This window comes from Eublepharis macularius, chromosome 2 (genome assembly GCF_028583425.1).
Source record: "Eublepharis macularius isolate TG4126 chromosome 2, MPM_Emac_v1.0, whole genome shotgun sequence".
In the NCBI taxonomy this organism is placed as follows: Eukaryota; Metazoa; Chordata; class Lepidosauria; order Squamata; family Eublepharidae; genus Eublepharis; species Eublepharis macularius.
This window is the reverse complement of record NC_072791.1, coordinates 140,606,705-140,621,398: the sequence shown is the minus strand read 5'-3', so window position 1 is coordinate 140,621,398 and position 14,694 is coordinate 140,606,705. Positions and strand designations below refer to the sequence as shown.

At 42.5% G+C, this 14,694-nt stretch overlaps 1 protein-coding gene across 3 annotated transcripts in view; it reads left to right on the top strand.

The window, feature by feature from the left end:
* The window catches only part of KMT5B (lysine methyltransferase 5B), a 69,057-nt gene that overhangs the window by 24,102 nt on the left and 30,261 nt on the right, over positions 1-14,694 (top strand). For all 3 annotated transcript variants that reach the window (XM_054971594.1, XM_054971593.1, XM_054971595.1), the window contains exons 2-3: positions 700-935; positions 4,144-4,291. In XM_054971594.1, the coding sequence (XP_054827569.1) occupies positions 776-935; positions 4,144-4,291 (308 nt within the window). In that variant the 5' untranslated portion in view covers positions 700-775. The remainder of the gene's footprint in view (positions 1-699; positions 936-4,143; positions 4,292-14,694) is intronic.

Sequence of the window (14,694 nt, the reverse complement as noted above, 5' to 3'; positions counted from 1 at the left end):
AATTTTGTTTGTACACAGTTCTTTCTTAAGGTCTACACACACAGTACATCACATTTTATTGTTACATATTATTATTATTATTATTATTATTAATGCACGCATGTCATTATTTGAGGAATGGGGAGGAGAAGAATTAAAATTCTGTGCTTTAAAATACTGCTTTAAAGAAGATGGAGGATGGGAAAAAATCTTTAGGAAAGCAGAGAAACTTTAAAAGCTTTTATGGTGTATAGTTGTGAATGATTGGGTTGCAAATGTTGGGAACTGCTTCTGAGAGAGAAACCCATGCATTTGCTCCAGTTCTTCCCAAGCCACAATCTCTTTTACCAAGCTAGGGAAAGTACTATAAGAAAATTAAGGCTGCAGGGCTGACAAAAAATACATGCAGCAAAAAAGATCATACATGATATTTACATGAGATGACATACTTGGACTTCTGCATTGACTCTTACATCTGTTTCTATTAAACTTGGTGTGGTGAAACTGCTCTTAAGTTGCCTGCTACACACACTTCAGGTAAAAATACTTGTTTTAATGAAGAAAGTTGTTTTAGTGAAGAAACAAAAAATGCAAAATATTTACATATATTTTAAATGGCAGTGTTTGTTAACTTATCTGCTGATTTTTGCACAGCATTTGTTTTTCTTATATCTGGTATTTGAACTGTTTCCTTTTGTTTGTGCATTTTATTTCTGCTAGGAAGCTGAACTGCAATTGACTTCTTAAAGCCTTTGGAAGAAGGACTAAATGCAACGGGGGCAAATTGCCTGTGGGAATGAAGTGGTTGGGAGAATCCAAGAACATGGTGGTGAATGGCCGGAGAAATGGAAGCAGGATATCTAATGATCATCATCAGAATCAGTCCAAATTACAGCACCCTGGAAAGGAACATCCAAAGACTGGCAAAAATGGAGTTGAGAGACGATCAAGCAGATGTATGTATAAGTTAATGTGATAGGAACTACTTCATTTAACGATTTGTCATATTTGTCAAACTGATTTTCTTATGGAACTCATGTGCATTTTTTAATTTCATAAAGGTTGTATTTGCTAAGTATATTTGTGTAAAAATTTACATTGTTTCTAATTAAGTTTATTTCATAACAGATCAATGTAATAAAATAATTTATTCTTATTTCTCAAATAAACCTGAATCCCAGTTAACACTTAAATGTGAGCTGTTTACTGTTCTTCTATATGAATCATGTGAGAATCTGTATCTAATGTTTAATGTGCAGTGGTAGAGAATTTGATCCAAGAAAAATATGTGAGTATAACCATAAAAAACTGATATTAATTGCAGCTCTTGTAGTACTCTCATGCTTATTTAATCTAATTTTTATTTTAACTGTGGTCAGATATCAATAAAATGATAAAATGCAGATTTGATAAAAAATAAAAAATAATTGGATATAAAACAGCTGCAGGTTGAGTTGACAGTGGCATTTGTTTGTCTGCACATGTACATAAATATACTTTTTGAAGATACGGTATTTTGTTTTTTGCAAGCTCATAGAAGCATGCTAATAGTATCACTTTCTTTTGCATCAAGGGGCTCCAAATAAAAAGAATTTTCTGCCTTCAGATATGAGAACATAGTATGGGAGATGATCTGCTGCTTTACGATGCAGAAGAATCCTTTTTGCAATTTACATTTCAACCAGAAATGTTTATATTATACATGTGCCACTGCAGATTTGAGTCACAAGCAGAATTGGTCTTGAAGTTCTCTGTTGAACTTTCTGAAAGCAATAGCATAAGTAATTCATTAGAAGATCTACATCCCTTCTTCATTTTATAGGCTGTTTCCGTTTTCAGTTTCAGAGCCTGGGAGTTCTGAGTTTGCGTGGGGAGAGAAGAGCCTGTCTCCATTCCATGTAAACCTTGAATGTGTGCTCTGTCTCCCTTCCAATTCTAGAGCTACTATGAGGCTAGAAGGGTTCATAACCTTTTTCAATATGTCATTGACCTTAGGCAAGAAAATTGTGTGTGTGAATGGTCTGTTTGCATGGTTTTTCTTTTTATGGTGCAGGAACAACAATCTCCCATATATCTGCAGCTCCCTTATTATACTATTGTGAGATGTGACACATCAGTCATCAAAGTATCATTGGAACAAACTTCAAAAGGCCTTGTGCTAGAAAGGGCTGTGCTACTGAAGTTGCATGCTGTTCCTTTTATATAAATATTTGTCAAGGGAAAAATTAGAAGGGAAAATGAGATACACAAAATGACTATTAGGTCAGAAATGATTTTCTGGGAAGCAGGTTTTTCGTATCACACATAACCGAGCAGGTGAGTGGCAACTGCAGAGTCTGCTTGGAGAAATTTTGTCTCAGATGTTTGAATTGTGTTTGCTGAATGCTCATTAAACAATATGAGCCTTGATTAGCTATCCCATTGTCAGATTTTAGAATTTCTGTGCCTCTTCTCTTTGGCTTTAAACTAGGGTTGCCAGCTCCAAGTTGGGAAATTCCTGGAGATCTGGGGAGAGAAACCTGGAGAAAGTGGGGTTTGGGGAGGGAAAGGACTTTGGCATGGCATAATTCCATAGAGTCCACCCCCCAAAGTAGCCATTTTCTCCAGGTGAACTGTTCTCTGTGGCCTGGAGACCAGTTGTAATTCCGGGAGATCTCCAGCCACTACCTGGAGGCTGGCAACCCTACTTTAAACCTTGTGCTGCCTTGTGTGAGCCACCTTTGTTGGCTCATACCTTCTATCCTTCCTTGCCTTTTTCAGATACCTGTTATTCCCAAAGTATTTCAGATTTTAAAAATCAAGGGGGGGGGATCATGCACACTAAATATGTGACATTTTTTGCAGTTATTTTGAGCAAGTAAAGGAGAGAGTCCATAGTACTTCAACCCTTGGGCTTTTGGAGATAATACAAACATTGTACACTTCAGTTGAAAACACACAGCAAGACAAATGTAGTATAATAAAGTATGGCATGTCTCTTGTGAGGTAATTTTCACTGAGAAAAGTAAAAATATAAGCTGTCTGGACATATGCAAATAAATCACAACAGGACCCAATTTTTTTCTAAATAGTCAACTGTGCTGCCATCCTACAAATATTTCACTTATAAAAATGTCCATGTACAATGAAATACTGAACTACTGCTAACAGCTCTCTGATTGGTCCTTAATGATGGTTATAATTCCATTGAATTCCTCAGTGTTAACCCAATGGCTTGGATCCAGATCAGCATATCTATGGGTGCTGGGATTTCTGCCCACAGAGTGCCATTTTCCTGCCTTCTCCCTCCTGTGGTAATTGAAATGTCTCCCCAAAACCTGTTTCTGTGGGTTGTCTGTCCCCTAGGAACAGGATTTCAGGGACCATTGTGTGCTGCTACAGGAAAGAAGAGGCAGGAAAATCATGCACTGTGAATGGAAGTCCTTGTGCCTGTTGAAAAGTTAGTCTGGATCTGAGCCAATAAGAGCTAAAGTGTGGGGTCTTGGTTAAATTACAGGAGTAAGCAACCTCCAGTATGCATGCCAAACAACTGCATTTCAGATCATTCTGTTGTTCATGCAAAGCTGGTTCTCTACCCAAGAAAGGCAGGCCCCTGAGGCACTGGCAGCACCACTAGGGCTAGTGGTGTGGGAGAAGGCAACAGATCTGGCTTATGCTCCTCATAGCCTCCTGGATATGTGTAGCAACCAGCTGGTTCTGGGGTGAGCCCATGTGGCACTGGCAGCACCACTGGGGCTCAGCTTGACCTCTGCATAATATGACCATGTACAACTCTCCCTTGTGTCTCCACCTGGGGGCGGGGGGGGGGGGGTTGCTAAACAACAACATCTTCATAGGTAGATGTAAGGGAAGAGGCGATTGTCATGTGGGAAAAATGGTTGCTTAACCCTGCTTTAAACCTTCATTCTCTAAGGTAAAAATCGTGTGAATTAAAAAGTGGAGCTGCTTTTCTACTGAACAAAGCATGTTGTTTTAGTCTGATAGGAAAGGCCTCATTCTCCCACCCCCTTTTATACTGGCATATATTCACACCCAAACATTTAGAAGTCTAAGTTCCTGCTCCTGTTGTTTTCCCTTCATGGAGTTGCCTCATAGAAAGGGAAAGTCCTTGAGATTCAATAGTCTTGTTTTAGCTAATACTGACATTTCTTTTGATTTATGCAGGTAGTGGTGGTTCGGGATTTGAAGGCCAAAGTCGCTACGTGCCTTCCTCTGGAATGTCTGCCAAGGAGCTGTGTGAGAACGATGACCTAGCAACTAGTTTGGTTCTTGATCCTTATTTAGGGTTTCAAACACATAAAATGAACACTAGGTAACTTACTTTAATTTATTTACCCAGATAAACTAAAGAATAAATGTAGAGTTGGCAACTCCAAAATTATGAACATGTTGTCTTTCAAATATAATATAGAAGTGGGATGCTACCTTGAGCTTTCTGTGCTTAGCCAAGCAAATTTTAATGTTTCTAATTCAGGTCCCTTTAACCCTCATTGTCATGTTCCAAGACTTTGGGCTACACAATATATGAAGTGCAAGACTGTGCTTCCAAAATTTTGATGTCATCAAATCACTATAAGCATTCACACATTTTACTATTTGTGTAGTGATTTGGTTTTCTTATTAATAACATGAAAAATCATTACTTGATCTCTGTATCTCTGCCTCATCAGCCACATTATCTTCTAGTTAGACAATTTACTGGAGGTAATAAATGATCTGTAATGATTGATTCAATCAGCTTGATCATGGGAGCTCTCCTTTAGAAGTAATAATTGCAGGTAGAGTCCTGTCTTGTTAGAATTCTTCATGGTAGTTTCTAATTTCTTCAACCACAATATATATTTTAGGTAAGTGCATGTTGTTTTGATGTACTATCTTAGCACAAGACACAGTGGTTATTTCTGGGGAAAATACTTAACACATTAACATCTAGCCTTTAAAATATTTTGCTGGCCTCATAAGTTTTGCGCTGTACTTTTGAGATCGATTCAGAAAGAGTTCCTAGAAGAAATGTGAGGGTTTTGTTTGACCTTAAAGCCAATTTTGCTTAATACGGATTTCACGCTTAGAAGGCTTTTAGTGGGTCAGATTGAAGCATTCTGTTATTTGTCCTTCTGCATTATGACATAGTGCAGGAAAACTCTTATACATAAAATTTTGGCTCTCTCAAAACACCAGTGAATCTCTTGAAGATTCTGCTGTACAAAGCATGGTCTAGTATAATATATTTTGAACAATGCGGAGTGTTGTATCCCCTCAGCAAAATGAAAACATAGAGGGATTCTGAGGAACACGTTTCATATACCTATGGCTAACTAACAGTTTAGAACTTAAATCTTTTTTTTCATTGAGATAAGCCCCTTTTTGTCATTTAAGAGCCCCATGGCACAGAGTGGTAAGCTGCGGTACTGCAGCCCAAGCTCTGCTCACGACCTGAGTTCGATCCTGGTGGAAGCCAGGTTCAGGTAGCCGGCTCAAGGTTGACTCAGCCTTCCATCCTTCCGTGGTCAGTAAAATGAGTACCCAGTTTCCTGGGGTAAAGTGTAGATGACACGGGAAGGCAATGGCAAACAACCCCGTAAAAAGTCTGCCAAGAAAACGTCATGATGCAACGTCCCCCCCATGGGTCAGTAATGACTTAGTGCTTGCGCCTTTACCTTTACCTAGTTTGTCATCATTAGTGATTTTGTCCTTGTCCCTTTATCAGTGATGACTTTGAAAAATCATGTATACATGTTTGAAGCTATAAAAGCAAAGTAATCTAAGAAACTATGTTCAGGCTTTTTAGAAAGGGTTTGTACCTTGTTTTTTAGTGGATGTTTGAACCGTTGTGGAGGAATCAGTGTACAGTGAATTTGTAAATGAGCTGCGGGATTTCTTTTCTTTTGATTGGCTCCTTCGCTTCTTGTCATATGTAAGAATTTTGTCCGAGTAGGAAACAATAGCTTTAGTTGCAATTAGAGATGATAGTGGTATTTGAAGTGAATTTCATTCCCAGGACAGCATGAATTAAGATCTACCCAGTACAGTTTGTCAAGTACAAAACTGTGACGGTGATTCAAAACATTTCAGCTATTCTGTTTTTCAATGTTTCTTACAGTTTGGGGAGTCCAAAGGCAACAGATCTCTTATACCTGTTTCTTTTCATGAGTAATTTTTTGGCTCCTAATAAAATTATTTTCATTATGAGCAAAATAATTGTCTCTCTGCTTGTGCCTGAAAGGTCTTCTATCATCTTTATTCATTCGATAACTTCTTTGAGCCAATTTCCTAGTGTGACCACAGGAGCTCGTTGATTTTAAAAAATAAGAATATAGCATGCCACTTTCTAATTGGCCTAACAATAGGCCATTTGGAGTCATTTTAATAGGTTGCCGACCCAAAATGTGCAGAAGACATTTCTAACTGGTTCTGTTTTTAAAAATTGTGTATATATTATATGATAACTGCTTTTGAAAATTCTACAGGAGCACAAAGTCTAGAAAAGTACGATTTAATTTAAGTTCCAGACTTTCCCTACATAGGATTGGATCCAGACTAAATTTTCCATCAGTTGAATTAAACTTTCCTGTCTTTGCCCCTCCACTGAAGCCCATTGATAGCCACAAAAATACTGCTCTTGGTTGATATTGGATACTGAGGAATGACATGGGGAGGGGGCATCAGTGGAAATTGCCAGTTTAGTCTGGATCCTATTGTCTAAAAGACGTATAATATCTTCTACATTTCAGACCATTACCATTTTGTTTTAATGGGGATATTTGTGAGCATTGTTCTCCTGTTTTTTGGATTTTTTCTTGTCAGCATTTCTTTTTTAACAGTATTTTCTTAGTCCATGAGGAAACTTCCTTGGGCCAAGCACATCTCAAGTTGCTTCAAACATTGAAAACCTGTTTCTTTGTATATGATTTGAAAATGGATGCAAATATCCTGGTGAAATAACAGTATTTGCCATCACTATATTTTGTATTTATTTATTTATTTTTGATTTTTATTCCGCCCTCCCCACATTTCCAGCAGGCTCAGGGCGGATTACAAAATACATACAGGTTAAAATATTATAAAACAGTTGTTATAATTAACAATTCTAAAAACATCCAATTTATACAGTTAAAATACAATTATATATATCAACATAGCGGCACAAAATTCTACTGATCAAATTTAAAACAACTTCAGAGCATCTCTGCATTCAAGAGTTTTTTTTTTAAAAAATGGGGGTATTGGTGGTGGGGAGGGCCCAATCTCTCATCAAGCGGCCAGGGGGGCTCCGCCTAGCACTGCCCATACGCCTGTCGGAACAGCTCTGTCTTGCAAGCCCGTCGAAAGGATAACAAATCTTGCCGGGCCTTAGTCTCTTCAGACAGAGCATCCCACCAGGCTGGGGCCAGGACTGAAAAGGCCCTGGCCCTGGTTGATACCAGGCGGGCCTCCCTGGGGCCAGGGACCTTTAACAGATGTTTCTCACTAGAACGGAGAGTCCTCTGGCGTTCATATGGGGAGAGGCGGTCCTGCAGATATGCCAGTCCCAGTCCGCATAGGGCTTTATAAGTTAATACTAAAACTTTGAACCTGACTCGGTACTCCACTGGTAGCCAGTGCAGCTGACGCAGTTCCAGTGTTATCTGTTCACGCATTGGCAAGCCCGTGATGACATGTGCCGCCGCATTCTGCACCAGCTGTAACCGCCAAATCAGGTTCAAGGGAAGCCCTGTGTAGAGCGTGTTACAGTAGTCTAACCTAGAGGTGACCATTGCCTGGACATCTGTAGTCAAGTCACAGGATGAAAGATAGGGGGCAAACTGCCTGGCCTGTCGAAGATAGAAGAACGAGGACCTGGCAACCGCCATGATCTGAGCCTCCATTGTCAATGAGGCATCCAAGATCACCCCCAGGCTCTTGACTCTCGGGGCTGGCGTAAGCACCGCCCCATCGAGTGCAGGAAGCTGGGGCTCCAAATCCACATTTCCGCGACTCAGATACAGGATCTTCGTCTTCACAAGGTTTAGCTTCAGCCGACTTTGTCTCAACCATCCAGCCGCAGCTTCAAAAGCCTGCTCCAGGACATCTGGGGTAGATCCAGGTCAGCCAGCCATCAGCAGATATAGTTGAGTGTCATCCGCATATTGGTGGCACCCAAGCCCGGTCCACCTCGATCCAGGTGTCTGCGGAGATCGTCTGTGAAGGCGACCAGCAGTGTCTCCACCCCGTGTCCTGAGCGGAACCCAGACTGGAAGGGATCTAGGGCTGAGGTCTCCTTCAGGAAATTCTGCAGTTGGTTCTCCACCGCCCGCTCAATCACCTTACCCAGAAACGGGAGGTTCAAGACCGGGCAGTAACTGGATCCAGTGATGGCTTCTTTAAAAGAGGCCTCACCACAGCCTCCTTAAGTGCTCTGGGAAAAATCCCAGAGCCTAGGGACAGGTTGACAATGGCCTCCAAGGAATCTCATAATCTGTCAACACTGGCTTTCACCAGCCATGATGGACACGGGTCCTGGAGGCATGTGGTAGGCCTCATTCCCCGCAGAATCCTGTCCACCTCTTCCCCAAAAAGAGGGCTGAAGTGATCAAATATCACCCCCGAAGACAGCCAAGGGGCCTCTAGTTCACATACTGTGTCAACTGTGGCTGGTAAATCGCGGTGGAGAGACAAGATTTTATCAGCAAAAAAGCTCGCAAAAGCCTCACAGCTTATGGCCGAATTCAAATTTTTTTGGTCTCTACCTGGAAGGGAGACCAATGAACGAACCACATTGAACAATTTAGCTGGGCGTGAGCTAGCTGATGCAATGGAGGCTGCATAAAATTCCTTCTTTGCAGTCTTCACTGCCATCTCATAAGATTTCATAAGCGATCTATAAGATATTCTTGTTTCCTCGTCGCAAGATCGCCGCCACACACGCTCAAGTCGTCTTAGTTCCCGCTTTCGTTGCCTTAGCTCCTCTGTATACCAGGGGGCTTGGCGATTACGGGGGCAAAGAGGACGACGGGGAGCGATTTCATCGATAGTCGCAGAGAGCCGGCCCTGCCAGTCCTCTACCAGCTCATCCAATGAGCCGTTGTGGAGCATTGGTTCCCGCAGAGCGCTCTGGAAACCAATTGGATCCATAAGTCTCTGTGGGCGAGCATAAATTTGCTCTCCGCCCTTGCAGGGGGGGAGTGGCATGTCCAGCCGAGCCTCCAGAACCATGTAATCTGACTATGGCACAAATTCAACTTTATCCAGAACCACATCCAATCCCATCCTGAAGATCAAATCTAGCGTGTGGCCTGCTTTATGTGTGGGGGCCGATACAAACTGGGAGAGTCCCAGTGTTGCCATGGCTAACACCAGGTCCATTGCCTGTGCAGAGGTGGCATCATCAGCGTGGACATTGAAATCCCCTAGTACCATCAACTTGGGGTACTCCAAGGCCCACCACGCCACCACCTCCAGCAGGCATGGCAGGGTGTCTGCTGGTGCACTGAGCGGTTGTACACCAGACAGACCGCCAAACTTGCCTCGGCACTCCACACCAATCCTACACAATCAATGCCAGAGATTTCCAGAACGGGGAGTGGCCTGAAGGAGAAACGCTCTCGGATAAGGATTGCCACCCCTCCCCCCAACACCCTGTTCGCCACTGATGAAGGACTGAGTATCCTGGGGGGGGGGACAGCTCACCCAGGGCAACTGTCTCACCATCCCTCACCCAGGTCTCAGTCACGCATACCAGGTCCATATTAGCTACTGCAAAAGTATCATGCAGAACTCTGGTCTTATTATTTATGGACTTGGCATTACACAGTATCAGTGTCGGAGGGGGGTTTAATTTCCTAGCTCCAGCACCTACATGTCTCGGGATGGGACGTAGGTTAGAAGGACTCTGAGCCTCACCATATCTCTGTGGCCTTCTCCACTTTGACCGAGTCCCACCACCATACCTTCCCTGTCCCCAGAGGACTGGGATCCCTGTCCCTCTCCTGGTAGCCTTCCCCACATCCACCATCACTACATTGCAATATCCCCCTAGCAGCGGCAAACTGCACAATTCTAAGCTGATAAATTCCCTTATGGGACCACCTAAATGAGGTCCATATTATATAATAGCACCTTAAGGAGTCAGGGTTTAATTCAGTTTCCATAGTTCAGTTTAATTACCCTGTTCAATAACTCTACCCCCCTCGTATTCCAGTTCTGAACTCCCAGTTCTAACAGTTTCCATCTAATTCAGTAAGTCCAATTTGCAGCAAAGTTCTCTCCCCCTTTTTTAATTTAATTATCCCCCCCAACTAATTTCAGGAGAAGCTCCCTCTTGAGATTCTCTAATAGGACCCATTAGAGTCAGCAATCAGTTAGTACTGGGATAATATCCTTTCATAAGGAATTATATAGTTAAGCCATTTACACACACACCCTCCGAAAAAAAGAAACTCAAGACCTAATCCTATCACTGTTACACATGCCATTAATTCCTCTGGCAATTTAAATCAGGCCACAATTCAATAGCTCCTCATAGCTGGCCAGGATTCCCTTCAAAGGTCCCAACCCCACTCTATCCCTCTCAGTCCTGCTTCGACTGGTAAAAATAGTTAAGTTGTAACCCAGCTGATGAAGCATTTTTGCTCCTTCATGATGAGCTAGTGAATCCTGCCTTGCAAATAAGATTGTCAGAATTTGTAATATTATCCACTTAATCAGTTTCTTTTAAGGTGAAGCTTTATATATACCCCTGCTTATGTCAAAAGGTTGCAATTTCCCTACAACTGTACATGGAATATAAAGGATAATGTTTAAAAACATAGTCTGAATACTGAATACTGTCATATACAAATAAAACACTAAATTTGATGTATTTCAAAGACTGGCTTGGATTAGAGTCCATACAATCAAAACACAAATAGAAGTTTGTGACTTCTTATATGAGAAATGAACTAATACTAAAATGGGAACAGCTATCTACAGAAAGCACTGACAAAACTTGCATATTCTGGGAAATGTTGTCTAAGAAGCCTGTCATGAGCCCCTTTCTTTCTCAGTTAGATTTTTCCTTTAACTCTCTTATTACAACCACTAGGTAGATTGCTGCCACCAGGAATTGTATTCCAAAATAAGTAATTTAAATTTCCCTTTTAATAACATGCCCAAGCATCAGGCTCCTTCGTGGGACTATGTAGCCCTGAGGAAAGGAACGGGATATAGAAATTACATATACTCTGGGATGGGGGAAAAAATAAACTTTTATTTTTACAGGACGGATATTGGTTTCACTCTAGTACTTGAGCTTGATGGTTTCAAAGATAGTTCTCAGTTCTTTAAGTTTCCTCACATAGACTCAGTCACACAGATATACCTAAACTTTCTCTCAGTAACGAAGCTTTCTGAATCCGGTAAAATACCCGAATCAGATATCAGAAGCGCATACCCCTAACCAGGACACATGCAGGAAAAGGTGCATGTGTGCAGTATGAAAAGATTGATTGGCAGCCAATCTCAGTTGAGGAAATACTGGTTCCCAGCATCAAATAATAGGATAATTTAAATACTAATTTGGTGGTACATGGTGGGGGATACAATTCTTCATTAATCAAGTCTTTAGTGCAGCGATGGCGAACCTATGGCACACGTGACACAGCTGGCACGCAGAGCCCTCTGTGTGGGCATGTGCCAAGTCGCCGATCGCTAGGTCCAGGGCTCATTTGGAGGGGGAACGCCTGCAACGGCGTTCCAGTAGCTCTGAGCAGAGATCACATGGGTTTTGGCCCTGCCCACGTGATTCCTTTTTCTCAAGGCTGCCTCCCTGCTGCCCGTCTCTTTAGCAGCAGGAAGTGGAGGCAGCAGCGATGCTGCTGGGGCTGGCTTTCTAAAGAAGAGTAAGCTGTTTTGATTTAACTTGCTTTACTTTCAGTCGTGGCTCGAGAGAGAGAGAGAGAGAGAGAGAGTGCCTGCAAGTAGGGCTGCTGGTCTAAAGAAGGGCAAACTGCATTGATTTAACTTGCTTTACTTTCAGTCATTGCTCTTGAGTGAGAGAGAGAGAGAGTGCTTGCAAGCAGGGCTGCTGGTCTAAAGAAGGGCAAATTGCTTTGATTTAACTTGCTTTACTTTCAGTCGTGGCTCTTGAGTGAGAGAGAGAGAGAGAGAGAGAGAGAGTGCTTGCAAGCAGGGCTGCTGGTCTAAAGAAGGGCAAATTGCTTTGATTTAACTTGCTTTACTTTCAGTCGTGGCTCCTGAGTGAGAGAGAGAGAGAGATGTTAATTAGTTGGGACAACTGTATGAGTTGTTTTTTCTTAATTAAAACCTCAGTATTCAGGTTTAATTGCAGTGCTGGCACTTTGAAATAAATAAGTTGGTTTTGTGTTGCAGTTTGGGCACTTGGGCTCAAAAAGGTTTGCCATCACTGCTTTAGTGTGTAGAATTTTGAACAGATTATCTGCAGGAAGGCCAGAACAGAATAGAAAGAGGGAAATATGCCATTGCATTTAAACCACAAAATGGCTTTACTAGTTATTGAATAATTGTCCATGTTTTGAATTATGTGCCTGGATATTATTAAAACGAGCAGCTTAAGGAAATTGATTTTACAATTGATTATTTTGTTAAGTTTTCTTATGTCTTGTAGTTAATCTACCATGGAATTAGGCCACGGGTAGGGCTGTGCACGGGTGGGGAGATTCAGTATTCCCGCTTCGGAATACCCCCAAATTCGAAGCAGCAAGCCACTTCAGATTCAGAGTTCGGGAATCGCTTCAGTATGCTCCATGAAGATTTGGAGCATACTGAAGCGAGGGGGAGAAAACTCCCTACCACCACCACCCCACCCTCCCTGGGGCAACCCCTCTACCCTCCACCCCCCTGGGGAGACCCCTCCACCCCCACCCAACCCTAGGGAGACCCTTCCTACCCCCACCCACTTACCTGGTGGTGGGATGGTCATCAGCTGGGCGGCGGGCTGCTGCCGCTGTGGTAGCAGCGGCGGCAGCACAAGGAAGCGCAGCCTGGAGCCAGCCAGCTCCTCTGCTGCCGCCCAAACCTGCGGGGTGGTGGGGAAGGCCGGAGCTGCCTCCTCTGGCCCTTCCTGCCCCTCAAATGGCCGCAGTGCGCCAGCCATTTGAGGGGCAGGAAGGGCTTTCTCTGCCTCTTCCAGCCCTTCCTGCCCCTCAAATGGCCGCCGCACTGCCGCTGCGCCGCAGCCATTTGAGGGGCAGGAAGGGCAAGAGGAGGCGGATCCGGCCTTCCCCACCACCCCGCAGGCTCGGGCGGTGGCACAGCGGCGGCAGAGGAGCCAGCCTGGAGCCACAGCAAGGTAGGTGGGGGGGGTTGATGTTTAAAGCCCCCCGCTGCTGATTGCAAGCAGCGGCGGGGCCCTTTAAACAACCCCCGAAGCTTTCCGAAGCATTTCTGAATGCTTTGGAAAGCTTTGCTTCGGGAATACTGAAGCTTGCCGAATCGGGTCCGCTTTGGGTATCTTTACCCAAAGCGAAACCCGAATAGCACAGCCCTAGCCACGGGGTCTTTTAAACACACAACTCAAAGATATGGGCCCATAGGATTTAGTAGTGGTTAATGCCTCAAATTTTCTTCATCACTGCTAAGATGGTTAAACGTACTTGGCAGTTTGAAAACCATCTTGTAATTGATCATATTCAAAATGTACTTGGAAGGAAAATGTGAAACAAGTGGCAGCAAATCTCATGTAAAGTGGATCTGAAAAGTTGAATGTCATTCCTATTGTTTAATTTGTTACAGTTTTATATTCTAAGATGAAAAATGATCTGGTGCTGTTTTTGATAGAATCATACTTTCTCTATTCAGAATTAGTTAAGGCTTGCCATTATGTGAGAAGTATTTGATAATAAAACATTTTGTGTGGATTATTAACAATAAAATAAAAAATACTGGTCTGTAACCAACCACTCAGTTATGAGAACTTAAGAGATCCTAACTTTTTAAAAGAGGGAGTGGTGATTTTCACCAGTTGCTCCTCCCCAGTGGAGCCTACCAACTGCCTAAAAAGTTGTTCCTGGGGATCACCATAACCTCAGGAACAGAGCAGTGGTTGGATATGGACCTCTTGTTCTAAATCATTAAGCTGCATCCTGTGCTTCTCTTCCACTAATGATGAAGCCTTCCTCGATATAAGGATTATTCTGCCAGTGCAAGGACCCTTATGTTGGTGGAACACACCTCTTCTGCTGGTAAAATGTTCCTTGCATTTATACTATTAGTGGAATGGAAACATTGGATCCGGTCCATAGTGATTATATCTGAGGTGATTAGGTAAAAATATTTAGAGCTGTAAATGATTTTATAGGCTGATGAAGAGGTATGATTTTTGACTAGGTTTTAAGTATTTTATTAAGTAGAATTTCATTTCCATTGTGTATGTCTTTGTGATTGGATATCAGACTCAGCATCAGCAAATTCCATCCACAAAGTCTTCCCAAATTCACCCTTTGATAGTGGTGGTGGGGAATTTCAGGTTACCCAGCTGTTGACTGCTTTACTGCTCCAGACAAAAGTGAAGCAAGACCTCACCAAAATATTAAAAGTAAAACATCGCAAGGTATCTTTCATTCATTCACCTAGAGAAGTGATTTGCTTCTGCAGTTGTTTTAGGATGCTGTACTAAACATTTGCCTACCTGATAGAGAAGTCTACTGATTACCAGCCTTATTTTTTATTATGTCCAGTTTGTAGTAACTACAAATTCCTGAAATTTCTCATTTTCAAAAC